Here is a 19,968-nt window from a genome sequence, read left to right as displayed (position 1 = left end):
ACTTGAGGCCATTTCCTCTTGTCCTCTCACTTGTTACCTGGGAGATGAGACCAGTTCCCACCTGGCTACAATCTCATTTTGGGGAATTGTACAGGGTAGTAAAGTCTCCATTGATCTTCCTTTTCTCCAGGCTGAAACCCCCAACTCCTTCCTCATCAGGCTTGTGCTCCAGATGCTTCATCAGCTCAGTTGTCCTTCTCTGGACTTGCTCCAGTGTCTTTATTGGAGTGAGGGGTCCAAAACTGGACATAGGATTCAAGGTGTGGCTTCTCCAGTGCTGACTACAGGGGAATGATCACAGTTTTACTCCTTCTGGCCACATTCTTGCTGGTAGTTCAGAACTATCAAAGCTATTTCTTAGTTCAAATATCAAAGCTATTTCTTAGTTCAAATTTGCCATGAACAAATTCTGAAAATATCCCTATAATGAAGAGGACCATATAGTTTTGGATTTGTGTGCTAAAGGAAAGGTTGCTTCTGAACTGATGAGGAAAATTGGTTTGGCTTTATTTAATAGTCATTTTGCAGATAAAAAAGGGTCATCAAGGGAGGGAAAATCTTTATCGATATCACATTTTAATTGGCCAAAACCTCATCCTGTAAAGTTTCTTGACTTTAATTAAGAATTGTGACTTAAACACATTCTGGAGAAATCAGTCATTTTGTGTAATTATCAGAGATGTTTTATAGCAATGCAATTTGTCCCTACTTCATACTGATGTTTTTTCTTATTTTAAAGGTGATGTATCTGGGTTCTGGACTGTGCTGTGTTGGTGCCCTGGCTGGTTTGTCTACCCAAGGAACAGCTCGTCTGGGAAATGCTTTGGGTATGATTGGTGTTGCAGGAGGTTTAGCCGCAACTCTTGGAAGCCTCAATCCCACTCCTGCATTGTTGGCACAGATGTCAGGTGCAATGGCACTTGGTGGGACAATAGGTATGTGTACAATGAACTAACAATCGTTGTTCCATGCATGCATATATGGAACCTGTATATACATAAAATACTGTATAGCTCCCAAGTGAATTGACTAACTGACATTTGTGGCTTGTGCAAAATTATTCGGCAAATGTGTGAACAAAATATCATAACTGTCAGGGCTTTTGTTAATGCTTCACAATGTGATAAGGAATGGGCTGACTGAAAAGTGGGACCACATCATCTCTGATAGGAAAACTTGTGTCCAGAGGTAAATGATCTTGCCCAACTTTGTACTTCTGTTCAGTTCCTGACCGAATACTGCCAAATTCTCTCTTTCACACTGTGCCTTTGTCACAGAAAACAATGAATTTCTCAATATTTGGTGAAGCTTCTTAGCACATGATATGCTTTAATCTTTCTATTTTTCATGATGCACAAAATGCACATGTGCAGCCTTCGGTTCAATGCCATAGGGATTTCTAGTTGGAACAGACTTGTGTATGTGTATTCATTGCACATTGAACCATCCTGTACTAATTTCTAGCTGAGCAGGTGGGCTGTGTTTTCTAAGACTTCCCTTCTGTCTTCAACTCTCAATAGGTTTGACAATTGCTAAACGCATCCAGATTACAGATCTGCCTCAGCTGGTGGCTGCTTTCCACAGTTTGGTTGGTTTGGCTGCTGTGCTCACCTGTGTAGCAGAGTACATGATTGAATATCCTCACTTCTCCGGCAACCCTGCTGCAAACCTCACCAAGATTGTGGCATATCTTGGCACGTACATTGGTGGAGTCACATTCAGTGGCTCTCTTGTTGCATATGGAAAACTGCAAGGTGAGACCTTCTGTTTAGAATTAAATATTTGTTAAAGGGTTTTTCTTCCCCCGGGATTTGGCTCTACTTTCAGACTGCTACATAATTGGAAAAAAACCATTGTATTTTGGATCAAGTAAAAGTTTAAATGTTTAATTTTTACGAGTGTACTTTTTTGTTTCTAATTCTGTTTAATTTGTGTACAGCTTTAATTATGAAAGGTTGTCTTCAGTGCTTTGACATATTATTATTCATCTTGTCTAGAAATAAGTGTTGCTTTGGTGTTAAGACACTACCTGATGCTTTTTCTCAAATTCATTTTATTGAACTTTTATGATCACAACTTTGTATTTCTGAGCAGAATTTTGATTGAAACTCTCATGTTACTGTATTCAGTGAGCACTAGTAATACTTCTAGGATTTTGTTCTTAACACTGCGATCTTCATTAAGGTAGGCAACCTGCAGTATTGAGGCTGCCTCACTTTAAACCATTCAGTTCACTGTCTGTTTATCTATTGCACAGACTCCATGCTCCATGCCTTTCGCTGTTTTAGCAAATATGTTTTCTAAGTTAAATACTCGCTAATTCCCGGTTGTTATGCATGTGAAGGTTTCTTTATTGCATTTATTTTTGGTTTTGTAAGGACACAGCTTTTGAGAAGCTGAGGTAATACTTGTACTAAGAATTTCAGGCTAAGAGCTTCCTATTACTAATCCTGTTGTTAACTTTGCAATAGTTCCTTTGGGAAACATCTCTTTGCTTTCTTCAATGTTTGTGAGACCAGCCTTTGAAGGAGGAAATATGAAAAGGATGGAAAGCTGTCTTCTCTAATAATCTTTTGAAGGATTTGTCAGTAGTATGTATTTCTGATGTATCTCTGCTAAGTAGTTATTCATTTATTTCCTCTGAGTTATTTTTTCTGTCTCCATTGTACCTCCTCAGTGATTTGTGTGCATGTCCCTGGTAAACTTCACTGCCTGTTCGAGCCTGCTCTTCTGTTTCTGTTTACTTTTTTCTCCCTTGCATTTTCATATCATCATGGTATGAAATATGAAGCTTGTCTATATTAGCGAACTACTGATCCTATGGTATGGAAAAGGGTAGTAAGTCACACACTTTGATTCCCCTGACTGAGACCATCAGTTCATTCTTTCCCTTGAATTCAGCTTTTCTCAAATTTTTATGAGAAAATTAAAATTAATTAAATGAAGTTAAAATGAATGAAATTAAAATGAATTTTAAATGAGAATTAATTTTTTTCTCAAATCTAAATGAGACACTTATTTCTGATGTAAGTAATTACTGCGAAACTTGCATTGTTCCAACCCTTTGTCATGTGGTTTGAAAAAAAACAAACCCTAGTATGAAATAAATATGACTGTCTTTTTGAACTGAAGCACACAAATACTGAACTGCCTTTTCCCCTCAAGTTTCTGCAGATGTGGGAAGCTGTGGGAGTTCCGTGTGATTGAGGGTAGTTGTGAAATTAATGCATTTGAAAATAGGAATGTTTTGTATTTGGTGTTACCTGTGTAGTCATATTTTTTTAAGCACACAGTTTTTGAGAGACTGAGATAATCCTTGTGTCACAGTTCCAGCTAAAAGCTTCCTTCTACTGTGTGTCATATTCAACATACAAAGACCTGAAGACAAAGTGGAAGGGCTTTGTTGAAGGAAAAATAAAAAGGCTTTTCAAAAGGAAAAGAGATTTTTCTAGCTATTCTGGAGCACTTCAGTGAAATTAGGAAGTAAATAGAATTTAAAGAAGGATATTTGAGAATCTAGAGGAAGTTTGAATGTCTTGCAGTTCTGGGTCAGCAGAAAATCTCAGCTTCAACTAACTTGTTTTTTCTTCTACCCTTCCCTTTTTTTCTTTTTTAATTTTTCTTTTGCTGAGTTATTCAGTCTTCTCCAAATGTTAGCAACAGGCTTCCTTGAATGTGCATGTTCATGTCTGAAAATGTGTTTGATTGCAGGTATCCTGAACTCTGCACCTCTGCTCTTGCCTGGTCGGCATGCATTGAATGCAGGATTGCTGGCTGCCAGCTTTGGTGGGATGATACCTTACATGCTTGATCCTTCACTTACACGACAGGAATTACTTGCCTGGGTTCTGTGTCAGCATTGTCAGCCATAATGGTAAGTTGAGGAATTGTAGAAAATGAAACAAGTTACAAAAGGAGCTTATTCTCCAGTCCTGCAAGTTTCTTCTTTATGCATTATATTTTGCCATCCTGAGTCACAGTAGGCATGGTGCCTACCTGTGTGGTAACTTGAAGTAACAAGTAGCAACTGACTTTTCTAGATCTAGGTGTAAACCAGAACTGTTCCAGAGAACTGGAATGCATTTTTATACTTACTTTTTGCAGCTACTGATTAATGAAGTTTTTTTATATGACAGTGATATTAGAGAAGACTTTTTAGAAAGTTAATCCCTATAATGCCTAAAAGAGCTCTGATTTACAGATTATTATGATAACCTCTTGAGATGATGTCCTTGTGTAACTTTTGCCATTCACGTACACCAGTGTATGCCAGTGTATGCCAGCGTTGCAAAATTTACCTTGAATATTGCCATTCTGTAAACTGAGTCTTGCAAGACTGTTCAATATGAATGCCTTAATGGTATGAACAGTTCCATGGAGCTAGTAGGATAATTTTGCAAGTAAAAAAATGTGACTAAGCTGAGCGTGAGAATTGTGGGGTACCTTCCTGTCTTCTCTGAAAAGGCAGATTTGCCAAGTCCAATTCTCAGCCTGAATACCTACACTGACAATACTTGAATAGGCTCTAAGTAACTTGATAGCTGCTTAGAAAGGCTGTGGATGCCCCATTCCTGGACTGTCCAAGACCAGGTTGGTTGGGACCCTAGGCAACATGATTTAATTATCCCAGTGGGTAATATCCCTGCCCAAAGCAGGGCAGTTGGAACTGGCCGATCTTTAAGGTCCCTTCCAACAGAAACCATTCTATGATTCTATATTTATTTTTCAGTGCTGTAGGCTGAGTGTCTTTTCTGGGTATTCTCCTTTGTGATTGCTGACGTTAAATATTTTCTTTCCTTCTCCAGGGTGTTACTTTAACAGCAGCTATTGGAGGTGCTGACATGCCTGTAGTTATTACTGTCCTGAACAGTTACTCTGGATGGGCTTTGTGTGCTGAGGGCTTTCTCCTGAACAACAACTTGCTGACCATTGTTGGTGCGCTCATCGGCTCCTCTGGGGCCATCCTCTCTTACATCATGTGTGTGGTAAGAAGTCAACAGAAACTCTGCTTGTCTGCTGAGTAATGAAAAAGCTTTTTTAACCATGTTTTTTAGGAAGATAAGCCATTGGATCTCAAACTGTTAGATGTTTATAGACTAGAAAATTCTTGATTGAAACTGTTGGACTAGATGTCAGTAATTTTTCTTTGCTTTGGTGAGAGACATATCTCAAAACTGAAGAAAGCCCTTGCATTGACTTAAGCATTAAGGATTTGAATCTGGGTTCAAAGAAGTATGATTACTTGTGGTCAGCTATTTTTTTCAGTCATACAGCTTCTGAAATGTGGTCAAATTTAAGCGAGATTTAATATGTAGCAGGAGATACTTTAAGAATTGTGTTCGTTGGTTAGGCAGTGATTTACAGCTTGGTTTTTGGAGGGCAGAAAAGTGTGCCCTTTTCATCAGAGCAGCTGCTTTGGAGTACCACGGGGTGGCAGCAGGCCTGCACGAGTTCAGTGCTGTGTGTCAGCAAGCTTGAGCTTCATCTCGGTGTGAGAGTTGTATTGTATTAGTAATGACCTCCTTTTCTCTGCAACATTTGTATAACGGCTTTGTATTCAAAGATGGAGAGGTAATGGTTTAAAGAAAACAGTTTGCAGTGCAACAGCTGCCAACTTCCTCATCCCCTGTTGTGTAATCCTGCTTAATTTCTGCCCTTGTGTGATCAATGCCGCTGTTCTCCTGTCTGATGTTTTCCTCTGGTCAGCTCTGGCAATCATCTTTTACTTCACCTCCGCTGATAAATAGTATTGTTACCATGTTAGGAATGTTCAATATCATTCTTTTTCATCATTCTTGAGGAAAAATTTCAGAAAAGCTTAAAAAGGTGTTCTTGTACTACTACATGAAAGTGAGTTAAAATTAACAATTCTAAGTATGAATTGCAAAGAATCTTGTTCTTTCTTGAACATTTTCTGTCCCCTTATCAAAAGGAAATCAAATATGTAGCTCATATATTTGGTTGTATACATTCAGGAATTTAGTCCACATTAGTGGAAAAATAGTGCTTATGGATTACACAGGTATAAAAACTCTGTTAAGAATCGAATTCTTGTAAACATCAGGGAAAATGTGAACTGTTTGGTGTGTATTTACCAGTAATCTACCTATACCTTCATTTTTGTTTTACTGTCTCTTTCCTTTCTTAATATCACTCACTCTCTTAGCACTCACAAGAGAGTTTTGAAATACTTACAGAGCTGGTTGGAGGAACCTAGGTAAATAGGAAGCCTGAGGGAGTAGTTAGCAAAATAGTTAGGCAATGACACAGTGGCTTTCCCCAGTGTTTCTCAGATTACAGGAAGTTTAGTTTTTGAGGTAGTGTCTAGAAATCTTGTGCTGCTTTATATAAGCTTAGACAACTGAAGTTTATCAACCAGTAAAATGAAAATTATTTTGTATGATTTCTGCACAGTAAGCAGAATAACATGCTCTTAGCCCAGAATTTTTCTTTTCTGCTTTACTTCCTTTAATGGAAATCATTACTTTAGAAAGCATTGTTATAACCAGGGGATTCAGTATCATTGTCTTGAAGCTGCATTTCAGAAGAAGGAAATGCTCAATAGTTTCAATAAATTCTGCACTTGATGTTTCAACCTGTTCTAATGAAGCAAAAGTTTCCCCTTCCCCTTTTTTGTCCTTTTTTTTTTCTGTGGGTTTTGGGGTTTTTTTGGGGGATTTTTTTGTGGATGTTTGGTTTGGTTTCTTGGTTTTCTTTTGTTTGTATGGTTGGTTTTTGGGTTTTTTTTTTGTTTGGTTTAGTTTTTCCCCCCTACTTTTTAGTGTGATTTCTGTCAAAACTAGTATATTTATTGATACTTACCTAATTATCCAAAAGCAGTCCAGCTAATCTTTTAAAACCTCAGTTGATAACTGAGTTAAAGACAGGGAATTTAACTTCAAAAAGCAAAGGCCTGTACTGTTTGCTTATCCTGTGAATTGTGACTCTTTTAAGACACCAACACAATACATCTTATTCAGAACATTTGATTGTTAGCATGTCCTTGTCGCTCCTTTTTTACCCGGAGGGAATACTTGATGATTGCAATTCTGGTATTAGAATCATTATGGGATGCAGAAGAAACTTAAGGTTGAAGAAGAACCATTAACTGGGTTGATGAAACAGAGCAGGAGAGGGGACAAACTGTGTTAGTCTTACAGATTGTATGCTGGCCATTCCTGTGTACTAGCTGTGAAGCTTCTATGGGCACAGTGGAAGCATTTGCAGTTCTCAGGATTCAGGTATTTGCTCTTCCCTGGGCTGTAAGCTCCTGACCATTGTTGTTACTTGTCTGTGCTCAGCATAGAGGGCTTTTTGCCGCTTGTTGGATTATCAGTGAGTGATGAAGCTTGCACTTTATACCTCCATATTTGTGGTGTGTGGTGGTAAAGAAAGTGGAAGAGGCTACAGAAGAATTTTCAAACTGTCCCAGATATGTTGGTTAATGTTTGCTTGATAAGGTCTTGGCTCTTCTCTGCCTTCCACATTTTCTCTTGGAAGTTCTTGACTCTTTGCAGTGGAGGCAGGCAAGGGTACTTCAATCTCATGCTTGCTTTTAGCTGATTCTCAGATTTCTAATAATATTTTATCTTCTTTTTTTTTTTTTCCCTTTGACTTGGTCTAACTGTTGTCTTTTGGTTTAGATATGTATAGAAAGTGCTCTGCTCCCTGTAAGTTTGGCATGTGCAACATCTGCAGAGGGTATTCATCTGTCTAGGCTGTCTTAGCTGACACAACTGCTGTAATGTTGAGATAGATGCCAAAGGCAGTGTGTTCTCAGGGTATGTGAAATACTGTGTGCTGCAGACAGTAAAAAATGTTGATTGCACCATGTTTGTGTGCATCCCTTACAGTATCTGAAACCAGTGATGACTTATCAGGAAAAACAGAAGTTCTAACATCATCATTTTGCTTATTTGCTAGATAATAAATTTCAAAGAATGGCATATCTTCTGAGGCTATAGCAGAAAACCTGTGGAACTGCATGATTTGAAATGTCAGTGGAGAATGGACATCTGGAAGCACAATTTTGTACTTTCTCCTACTTATATTTGTGTCTCTCCAGATCCATTCCTAAATTTTGTCATGGCTTCTCAGCTAGTAAAGAAGATGTATGACTCATAAGTGTAATTAAAGAAGCATTTTATCCTCTTCCTTTCCTGCTTCTAAAGTTTTTTCTCCCCTGCAGTTACAAGTTTTTCCTATTTCCAGTTATTGACAGATATTGCTTTGGTACCACAGTCACAAGCAGGCGTGCCAAAGAAAGTATTTAGCCAATGGCTTTTCCTGGCTATGTGTCTAATGGAGCCAGAGTTTCAGGGTGTGTTCTTCTCTTAAACATTCTAGTTAAAATCTCTAGTTTTTCTTTGGTGGTCAGCCAGTAAGTCAATGGCCCCCTTCAGTTCTTTACAATGTGGCTGGGTCAGTGTGGCTGATTAGGTGCTTTTGTGTTTTCCTGTTTTGTTACTGTAGCAGTTATGCTTCAGTACTACCTGTAAGAGCTTTGTGGATTCCATGCTGTCATGGAGCAGTGCTGTGCTTACATGTTAAATTGGTTAAAAACTATGGAAAATATCTTGCAAAAATGTGTATGTGTATATACCAATATAAAAAAAAATTTTTGAAACTCTGTCATCAAACATGCATTCTTTCATATTCTTCCCTTTTAAGAACAAATAGAGACCAATATTTGCTATTTGCATAGTTTTGTTCTTTGTTTTGGAGAAATATTGGCGTTCTCCTGCTACATGTGTAATGTAATGTGTTCGAAGCTGATGTTTGGTGATGGCTGTGGTAAACTGTTTTAAAGAGCCTGTTTTAAGAGTCTTTGGATTATAAGAAGGCAAAATCAGCTTATAAAGACTATTGTCAGAAAGTCTTTAATATTTTCAGAAATCTTCTTCAGAAGTTTTCTTTGTGGAGTCTCACCTTTATTTTTGGATTTCATCTTTATATGACCAAAACCATCCTGTCTTTTAGGCTATGAACCGTTCCCTTGCAAATGTGATTCTTGGGGGCTATGGCACTGCATCAACAGCTGGTGGGAAACCTATGGAAATTACTGGAACTCACACAGAAATCAATTTGGACAATGCAGTTGAAATGATAAAAGAAGCTAATAGCATTATTATTACTCCAGGTAAGACTCTCTTGACTGACACAACAAGATGTTCGGAGGACGTGATTTAAAAAAAATATCCCAACCAAACAAAAACACAAAACAAACCAAAAAAATGTAGCAGCAAAGAGGTTGCAGTAAGGCAGCAGTATATCAAATGCTGACTGGGTCCATGTGATTTGTTTTTGTTCCCTGGTCAGATATCATTCCCCTGTGCAGAGATGTGTGCCACTTCATTTTTTGTTGTGTATGTGTCCTCAAAGTTTTTCATTTTTATTTGCATTTTAAATTCTTCAGAACAAGGACTGTCTTTTGTAAATTAAGTTTACACCACAACAGCTGTACACAAAATTAACTGAATTCCAAGCACAACTACAGTACCAGTGGTACTAATTGTATCGACAGATCTGTTAAATCTTGGAAGACAGGATTTTGTTTACACTTCTCATGTACTTGTTCAATTCTGCATTTGTTTATGAAAAAGAAAGGCCAAAAACCCCCATCCAAAATGTACTAAATACCATAATTAAAGTAAAAAAGCCCAACCTGAAAACCGAAACCTGAATTGTCTGAAATGATTATGTTGGCTGTTCATGTTGTTTAGTAGTAGTTTAGTAGTTTAGTAGTTGTTTAGTAGTTTAGTAGTTCCCTGAAAGGAAAACTCAGGTAGGGGACAGTTTAAGACTTCTCCTTCAACTAAATGGCATGACTATGATGTTAAACTCATTTTAGCACTGGAATGTGAAGAATGCTAAAATAAAAAGTTATCTTTCATTTTGCTTCAAATTTAAAGAGACCATCAGTGGGGTAGGGTTTTAATTTGGTAAGCTACCTTTGTTTCTGATGAAGCTTGCAATCATCTTCAAGGAGTTTGCCTCTTTCTCCTGTGGTCAAATCTTGAGCGCACCATTAATAATGCATGTTTTTTATTTTTATCCTGGGCATAGTTGCTCTGATGAATTAGCTCAGAGAGACTGAAAACATTATTTGCTGCTAAAAGCCATATCTAGCGACTAGATTTGCATTAAGCAAATTGAAATTCTGTTGAGGATAATGGTTGTGAAGGAACCTGACAATTGCCCTTTTATCAATTTTTCAAAATACCTGTCTGAGAGATCCTTTTCTGATATAGAAAGGAACGTGTCTTTTTGTGAAGGTGAAATAAGTGCTTTTGTAGTTTGACTGGTCAAATCACTGCACTGTAAGTGGTCAGGAGATCAAAAAAGAGATTAATTACAGTGGTCAGGCTGGGAATGTATAAGAATCTGATGTGTGTTTTTTAAATTTCATTTATTTTTAATTATGAGAACATCTCTGTGTGTGGAAGGTACACTTATTGTCTGCAACTGGTTTTTCTGCACTAAAACAGAAAAATACATTAAAATTTTGAAATTCTCTCAGGTTATGGCTTGTGTGCAGCAAAAGCTCAGTACCCAATAGCTGATCTGGTGAAGATGTTGAGAGAACAAGGGAAAAACGTCAGGTAAGTGCTTTCCTTGATGAGAAGTATTACAGGTGGTTTGCTTTGTTTTGTTTTTTTCATTCCATTAAAACTGCTAGTTTTGGTTTAACCTTTTTTTCGGCGTTGACAGAGGCACAGAATAGCAAAGTTAAAGACGCCTCTGGAGATTGTCTAGTTCATCCAGCCCCCTTGCTCAGACCAGAATCAACTTGAGAAGTTGCCTGGAATCTTGTCCAATTGGATTTTGAATATCTTGATGGAGGCTGACAACCTCTTTTGGGCAGTTTCTTACAATGTTTAGTCATCCTTAGGGTAAAACCAGTTTTTTCTGTGTTGCAATTTGCAACTGTTGCCTCTTGCCCATTCCCTGGATATCCCTCAGAAGAATTTAACTCTATCTTTTTTATTGCCCTTTATCTATAGTTATACACAGTTATAAGATTCCCTTGATCCTTCTCTTCTGCAGGCAGAAGAATCCCAGATTTCAGCCTCTCCTCTTATGGCAGATAGTCCTAACCATAAAGCAACTTACACCTATACTTATGGTATACTTATGGGGCTCCTGTAAGATTTTGCTGTTGCAGGCAAGACTGCTATTAGAGTTCTTTGAGCATCTCATGAAAGGATTATGGGAGTGCATGTCTCCAGTCTCATGAATTTATTCTGCTGGAGTGCTATTCCAAAAAACAGAGATAATTCTTAGGTTTCCAGTATTGGCCTCAAGTCCTTTCCTCCTTCAGTTTTTCTGTAGACCTTATAGATTCTGAAAGTACTGGAAAGCAAACATTATGTCTATCTTGCTGATTGTTTGAAATTTTGTTTGTTTTCTATTTATGATAACTTAATATTTTAAAATCAATTGAGGCTCCGTTTTCATTTCAAACAAGGTATTTTGGCAGATGCTGGTTAGCCAGACATTCTCTGATTTCCATATGTTTATTTCAATTAGATGGTGACTTCCCTTTGGAATAATTCCTCTAGTAATTAGGGTTTTTTGGTTTTGTTTTTCTTCTTCCACTACTTTTCCAACCTTATTAAAAAGTTGCATGTAAGCTTTTGCAGCATATTACAGCATTGTGTTGGGTAACAGTAGAGTTCTAGGGTTTAGCAGCAATAGCTTGTTAGTGTTTAACCAGGATTTTGCAATTTTGCATATAAAATTGCTTTATGGATGTATTTGTTTTTGCATACATGAGAAATGAGGGTGTGTGGTGGTGTATTTGCTTCCTGGAGCAGTCTTCACACCTTGATTCTCCATGTTTAGCAACAGCTCTGTGTGTGTCCAGATCGCATTTGATGGCTCTTAGTTTTGCAACAAAAAAAGTCTTTCATGGCTAATGTGATGACAGTCTTGTACACTTCTGACTTTCCTTGCAGTGCTTCTGTGGGGGGTTAGCTCTTTTTTGACTAACCTTGGTGAAATGAAGAAAAAAATTGCTGTTGCCTTTTATGTTGGCTTTGCAGGGGAGAAAAGTGAATGAGTCCTTGAAATAAATGGCTTATACTTGAAATGAATCAATTTCAGGAAGGGATCACTGCAGTGGTTACCTAGTATTTTAATGAAATAAATCTGTATTTACAGTTTGTGGTAATTCAGGCCTTTCATCACTTTGCTGAGCTCCCATGGTGTTCATTGAGTGCAGCTGTTGTCCTCTGGTTTCAGTAGGCCTGGAGTGCCTCGGGACCCTAATGCACTCACCATCCAGATGTAGTGACACTCTCACACACACGCTGTGGAGGGCTGCCAGCATGGACACAGGATTGCATCAGTCTGTAATGCCCATCGTGTGCCAAGAAAAATTGCGACTGTCATATGGTCTGGTTTTTTGTTTCATGGCTCACCACTGATCCAGAGAAGCTGTTGTTTTAATTTGCTTTGCCTATAGCCATAACATTCTCATTGAAGACCGCAGATTATATAACATGATGCGTAACCTTTGACTAGGATTTAAATTTAGAAATACAGGAGAGATTTTGGAAACTTTAGACTGTTTTAGTTACTCAGTTGCATAGCTAACATCATCGCTCACTTGAGATGGTCTTGCAGCAGATCACATCTTTAATGCATTAGTAAAGTCACAGAGAAAGCTGGATATTACTGAGCCTTGAGTATAGCTTTCCCTTGTCATGGATGGATAAACAACAAAACTTTTTATAGGCTAAATCCCATAGCCCCCTGAATCTATTGGCCTTGGAGAGGAAATGGCTGTTCTACAACTGGTGTTGTATTTCTGCAAAGTTAGAAGAAAGTAAATTGTTGAAAGTTCTTGCCTTACTAAAGTTCATCAGCCACATGCAATGTTGTTTGTAGAACCCTGGTTGTGAAATTCTGATTTTTCCTGTATAATAAAACTATATTCTGTAGTAATTTTGTATATACAAACATAATTACAGTCTAAAACTGTATGTTCTCATAATGCACGGGTTGTTGATGCTCTCCATATCCACATCCAGTTAACTGTCCTAGTTTTTACCACAGTATGATTTTCTTGAGACATTTTCTGTCAATATGTTTTGTTCTCCTGCATAGTAAGATGTTCTTGATAAGAAAAATGCATTTTGGTATGGAAGGACTCTTAAAATTATGTTTAGTGTAGACTTTCTAAATAATTATGTAGTTAATAAGTTGATTTTCTGGGAATTCATAGTAGAGGAACATGCACATTGCCTCTTTAACAGCTTTTCAAAATAGTTGCTAGGAAGTTAGTGTTCTGGTTTGGAGTTTTTTTTACCTTCTTAAAGGTAGATATCTTGAAGGGCTTGGATTTCTGTCTTTTGATGCTGGAGAATGTAATTACTTTTGAACACATGAAAACAAGAGTTTTCTACATTTTTGAAAATATGGTAGTATTGATTTAGTGTTGTACCTGTGTATTTAAGTTTTTCTTATTGATATGTCAGTGGTTGAACTCTAATCAAATGTGTTTAGTGTTCTGATTTTTTTCTCCACTCTTTAATTTCTTGTAAGTAATAGAGCATGTGCGTGAGTATCAGTTGCACATTTATCTGCAAATTAATAAATAAGCCTGATTACCTTAAACTGTTTATGGTATCAATTTAAAACCATCATCTGTTGTGGCTCTACAAGAAAATCTAGAAGAATTTTAAAGGATGAGTTGTTAAGATGCTGTCCCAAGCAGCCTTAACACACTGTGTAGCTCATGTGCAAGATGGAAATTACTGTCGCTGATGAGAGGCAGCATAAGGACACTGTGTGCTGGTGCAGGTTTCTGGGAAGCTGAGTTATACACAGCACGAAAACGCAAACTGTGTACCTGTGTGTCAGTTCTTGGTTTGTTGTAATCAACTTTGGTGTGTGGGTTCTGAATTATTAATGCTGCACATGAAGGGACAGCCGAAGTCCAACAGGTCTGTTTCGCTCCAGTGCTTTATTGCTGTAGTTAGAACTTGCAAACCATGCAGTGCCTGATGGCTTCTGCAAGGACGCAGCTGTAACTATGTTCACCTGGGGGAGTATTGTAGATGGGCTGTTGGTTCCATATGGGTCAGCTCACCTCTGGATGACCTTACTAGGTCAGTATACGATTCTTTGTGGAAGCAGGGTCTTGTTTTCTGCCTGTAGTTGGGTTCTTGGGAAGGCTATTGCACAGAGCTAAGATCCACCTGCATCTTGCCCCTGCTGTCATAACCTATAGTGGTTGGAAATAGGGAGCCAGTATCAGCCCTTATTTAAGTATGTGTAATTTAGCTGTCTAACTTAATTTAAATTTAACTGACTTGACTGCAGCAGAGCCACCAAGCTTGATCCATGCCATAGGCCTGGTTTTGGGAGCATATGTTGCCTTCAGCATAACAGGAAGTCTAAGCTGGCTGGGCTAGTTGTAACCTACAGTTGTCCATACCTGTGATAAACATTATACTCTAAGTCGTGCTGCACTGCAACTGTTACATGGCAGGATTCAAGATGTGGCATACTTGAATGATGTACTTCTCTGTTCATATAGTTTGTTGGTGGCTTTTTTTCCCTTCCCATTACCTAGAATGATGTATTCTTGTTTGTACTGAAAACAGAGCTGCAGAGAGGTGTCTAAATAAAGTGAATGAGATGTGACAACCTGTAAGTGAAGCCAAACCCATGGGCAAATATGACAATTTAATTGTTGAGTAAGCTCACCTAGGCACCAAGCAGATGTTACTTTGCTCTGCCCAGCTCTGGTATAATGACAGGAACCCTATCTTCACATTGATGAAGTGATCCTGAAACACTTCTGTACTGGGTTAGGTGCTGCTATTATGAGCCAGCTCTTTTGCTATTGATTACAAGAATATTATTTAGCCAGCTGTAATAATGATAGATACTGACTTTATGAACTGTATGAAAAGTAATTTCTATTCTGAGATTTTCCAATCATTTTAGATGCTATAGCTGTCTTTTTGATATTGCTGACTTTCATACTACTTCAGCCACGTTCAGTCTTTTCTATCCCACTCCAAATGCAGTGTTTTCTGTGCTGAAAGTGCTAGATATGTGTATGTCAGGAGTTTTAGATATTTCATCTCAATTTAAAATAAAATGCTGCCCTTTTTATATTACTTTAAAAAGTTCAAAACATAAACTTGTGTGTTGTGTTGTCTTTATAAGACTATAAAACTAAAAGGTATTCAGTAGAGGCTGGTTAAAAGAGTTGAATATCATTGCCGCAAGCTGTTTACCTATGAAGTAGCAAGGTGATGTACACTTACTTCAGTATTTGACAACCGTTGGTGGTGAGCAAGCCCAACATCGTTTTCAAGGTCAAAAGAAAAAATTCTTGTTGAATTCTTTGTTTCAGTGAAATACTAGAATAAAGTTTCAAATCATACACAACATGGCTGTGACTATGTGTTGTGGTTTAAGATTTCTTCTTGATTTATAAACAAATCAACCAACCTAAGGGAGTTCCTGCATTACTGGTGACAGCAGAGTATCAAAGAAACTTTGCAATTTTTCACTTGAAAGCATTTTTGCCATAAAACATGTTTCTCTTTTAAAATAATTTGTGTTAAATCTTTGAATATGAATGAGGTTCCTTTTATGAACATCTGAGACAGCATATGCAACAAAATGTTCCGCTGAAATGCACGTTACTTTGAAGAACTGCTGCTGTTGTGAGTTGGAGGCAAGATTGCTACTTTTATTGGACTCATTAGGAGCCATCAAGGATTTTTAGTATCTATTTTGCATGGTTACCTGAATTCTGAATCCTGCTTTCTATCGGGTAGGCTGATTTCAGTCCAGAAGTGTGTGTTACCTTGTGACATAGTGAGAGCCTTAGAGAAGCTATAATTTTAAATTACTCTTTTTTACATTCTTGCACATCCAATTTTGAGTAGTACTGGCAAGCTACTGTCATATTTGGTTAACAGACTCTTACAAGCAGACTTTTGGGAGTCACTTCAATATTTGTCCAAAAAAGCTTTTGTATGAGCAGCTTTCTCAAACTTTTTGAATACACAGTGTGTGGTTTCAAGCAGAGTCTGTCAGAAGTCTCTAACTACTGATGGTTCATGCCATAACTCTTCCTGTATGAAGATAATTTGTCCCTTTCTTTTCTTCTTTCCTTGTATCTTGCCAGGAATGGCGAAGTCAAAGGTGAAATTCATTCTCTTGGCAGCTTAAATTTTGGCTTTCCAGCCCTTGAAATAAGATTGTATGTGTATATAGTACTTAATAGAAACCTCACGAGTGTTTTGTTTTGTGTATTGCCAAAGCAGCTTTGGTCACAAAGGCACTCAAATAATTTTATTAGACACAAAAGAGAATTTTGTTGGAAAATCTATTTTCACTGCCAGAGGAGTGATGAGTTTTCTCAAGGGTACTTCAGAATAAGAGTTCTCCTACTGTACTGTTAGTGATCAAATTTGGTATACTTAAGATCTATCTGCAGTACTGCACATGGCTTGTGTTACTGAGTGAGTGGTGTGAAACATAAGCTGTTAGTAATTTGTGCTGTATGTTTGCTCTCCTTCTGATTCTAGGTATTAGCCTGTGCAACAGGGTCCCAAATGTTTACTAGCTGAATACAATCTATTCCTGTTCTTCTTTAAAAGCATTCCTTCTAAAACTAGTTTTTATCCTACTCTTCGACCTAGAGCTTAAAGTTGTATTATATCTAGTATTATGTGGATTAATCATATGTCCTTAATTTTGTTGCTGGAGTTCCAATTGTCTCGTGTTTTATTGTATGAATGTTGCCTTGATGATGGAGTGCTCAGTTGCCCATTTAAGGATGTATTTGTACAGTCCTCAATTCACAAGTGATCTGTGTTGATTGGACTGTGACTTGTGGTCTGTCAGTCATTCCCATTGCAGTGGAGTTGAAAATAGAAGTATATGACAATCCATCTGTCATGGCAAGTTGATTTATTAGTAATTCTCTCTTTTCTGAAGAATTCTGAATTACTTTCATGTAATTCCTGACTTACTTGGATTTCTCTTCAGAAATTTCTCTTCCAAAATCCTATAATTCAAAAATCCAAGTTTTTTCTTTACTATTTTCCTTCTCTTCCAAAGTATCTGTAGACTTCTGAATTAAACATTATCTTCAGCCCCATACAATCTTAATCTGAGGCACTTCTGGCCTGCGTGAGTCAGCATTCCATCTGGTGATAGCTTTGGAGATGGAAAGACAGAAAGTGCACATGACGGTAGGCATGGCTATGCCTTGCTTGTAAGGGCCAGTAGATGATCAGAAGAGTAACATCAGGAAATAGATTTGCTTCTAACCAAATACATCTTGGGTTTGCAGCTAAACCATTCTGGCTTTTTCAGGTTCTTACTCTTAGGGAGCTGCATACATGCCTGAGCACCCCAGATCTGTTGGTCTGTCTGAAGTTTTAGTAACTCATGAGCAGTGTATTCTCTCTAAGTTGTTTTTGAGCTGTTCTGAAAACATTTTAAAAAATGTTAATGCTTAAACTGTTAGTTTCTTAGCTCTTTACCTTTTCACTCCCCATCCTTTTCCCCTTTTCATTTCCTCCTAAGATCAATCCTGAGAAGAAAGTGGCATGTTAACCTAATTCAGCTAGACATTCTCTTGTGCTTGAAATCTTGTGCTGTTAATTTTTCTGTTGAATTGAAAGTGTTCATACAAGTGTTCCTTGTACATACTCCAGACATACCTGAGTCAATAAGGTCATTTGTTAAGGGCATCTCTAGGTCTAAGAGTAGTTCTGCTTCAGAAAGGTGGCATGGTCTCTTGCCTTTCTCATGGCAATTTTTTTTAGTCTGTGGTGTTTTCAGTGATGTAAAGGACCTGAAAAATAGATTAATGTGGATGGTAGTTTTGGAGTTAAAAGGATCATTTGTAAAAGTCCAAAAGAATCTGTCACAAGGTTTGAAATATGGTACTGCTTGGAAGGTGAACTGTGAAATTTTAACATATTCTTTTTATTAATTGCCATTTGTGCTTATACTTAAGAATTTCTCAGCCTTCTAAGTCACAGGTGGCAATTTTAATGTATAAAACACAGTAGTCCAAACTTATTAATGGAGTTTCTTCCTTTTTAGGTTTGGTATTCACCCTGTGGCTGGCCGTATGCCTGGTCAGCTGAATGTACTGCTAGCAGAAGCTGGTGTTCCCTATGATATTGTACTGGAAATGGATGAAATCAATGAAGACTTCCCAGGTTAGCATGTGAGCCATAAGCTTCCACTAGATTGGATGATTGATTTGATTCTGGTTTTGCACTGCACAGGGATTTTAACAATAGAAAGTCAAGAAGTCAAGCCATTGAATTTCTCTTTGTAGAGGACTAGAGGTCTTTTTTTTGGGGGGGTAGGTAGGGGGAGTTTTTTTTTAATTGCTTGTAGCTGTGAAGTAAATGGCAAATGCTGTATCCTTATTATCTCTTTTACTGCCCTGTCCTTGCAGAGGAAAATTATTATTTCTTCTTTAGGTCAGTTATTGTGGATGACTTGACCCTGTCATGTACAGCATTGTACTGGCAACTTCTTGCTTTTTTACATCTTTATTTGAAAGGCAGAAGGTTGCTGCTAAAGGTTTTTCAGAAGAATATTCAAAAGAAAAGCCAGGCACAAAAAAAATGTGAAAGTGATATGTGTATTCAACCACATTTAAATATCAAAAGGTTTTAAATTTTGTGTGGCAGGGTTGAATTGGATTGTGAATGTGTGTAGTTTGTTAGACGTAGCTGGGAGCACATTTGAACTCTCACATATAATTTGCCTGAGAAGTTTATAAAATACTTGTGAGCATGCTTAATTGTTAGGGGTCCTTCTGCCTAGAATGTGCATCAGCCTCAGTGTTTCAATTTCAGATAATTTTTCATCAGTGTTATTTTCTTTGTCTTGCTGCAGAGACTGACTTGGTCCTTGTAATTGGTGCAAATGATACAGTTAATTCAGCAGCTCAGGAAGATCCAAACTCTATCATAGCTGGAATGCCAGTTCTTGAGGTCTGGAAGTCCAAACAGGTGAGATTAATGGAGCTGAATTATCACCTACCTTTAGCAAGCTTTTAAAAACGTGGTTTGGAGGATAAGCTAACAGGATTCTTCTACTATTCTGGTTTCCACAAGAAGCTTTTCTTCAGGTTGTCCAACAAAATGGTCGGTGCTTTGCAAGTGTGATGCACTGTTCATGATTTCAGAATCGTCATCAAGTACTTTAGTGAGACCAGTGATGACTGCAATAGAAAAGATCAATTAGGGTGCTTCTACTAGAATGTGATTAGAATAAATGGTGGTCTGCTTACATCCACAGTCCTGAAACATTTCTGTACTAATAGCTGTTTTGTTAAGTTTATAGTTGACAACTTTAATACTGAGGTAGAAATACAAGAATGAATAGTATGCTTAAATAAAATAATAAATAGTAATTAAAAACCAACAAACATCCCTCCCAACAAAACCCCTAAAAAATGCATGACTGAGACAAGTAGAGCACTTAGACTGTCCAAGTTGAACCAACAGTGTAGTTACCTTAACAGTTTTGCTCTGATCTAAAGTACATATACTTGTGTTTCCTTGGTGTGAAATCTTTGATACTTTGATCTGAATGAAGTCCTGGCCTCAGTTGTTCTGTGGGTTATCCATTCAAATTCTCAGTCACAGGCATATACATTTATCAGCAGTGTGTGTAGCTATGTATTGCAATTTGAGAAATAAAAATGGACACAGTTAAGATAAAGCTTCTCAGTTTCTCTGCTGAAGATGCCTTGGTTTACTAATTTTACAATCAATAGGTAAAACTGGCTAATTTTTTTTAATGTCCTATGTATGAAGTAATACAGATGAATAGTAAAGAAACTGTTGCGCCAAGTATTGGTGTGAACACTTATCTGAATTTTGTTGCTATCAGGGAATTGAACACTTCAAAATTAAAGTCTCAAGTCCCTTCAGTGTTATGGTCATCAGTGGACATGCC

At 37.6% G+C, this 19,968-nt stretch overlaps 1 protein-coding gene across 1 annotated transcript in view; it reads left to right on the top strand.

Annotated features, from left to right (window-relative positions):
* NNT (nicotinamide nucleotide transhydrogenase) overlaps window positions 1–19,968 on the top strand; it is a 43,820-nt gene that overhangs the window by 20,701 nt on the left and 3,151 nt on the right. The window contains 9 exon segments of the mRNA XM_030968169.1: window positions 740–935; window positions 1,521–1,754; window positions 3,712–3,818; window positions 3,821–3,874; window positions 4,806–4,985; window positions 8,980–9,139; window positions 10,520–10,601; window positions 18,091–18,209; window positions 18,901–19,016. Of these exon segments, the coding sequence (XP_030824029.1) occupies window positions 740–935; window positions 1,521–1,754; window positions 3,712–3,818; window positions 3,821–3,874; window positions 4,806–4,985; window positions 8,980–9,139; window positions 10,520–10,601; window positions 18,091–18,209; window positions 18,901–19,016 (1,248 nt within the window).

This window comes from Camarhynchus parvulus, chromosome Z (genome assembly GCF_901933205.1).
Source record: "Camarhynchus parvulus chromosome Z, STF_HiC, whole genome shotgun sequence".
NCBI lineage: Eukaryota > Metazoa > Chordata > Aves > Passeriformes > Thraupidae > Camarhynchus > Camarhynchus parvulus.
This window is presented reverse-complemented; position numbering and strand designations above follow the sequence as displayed.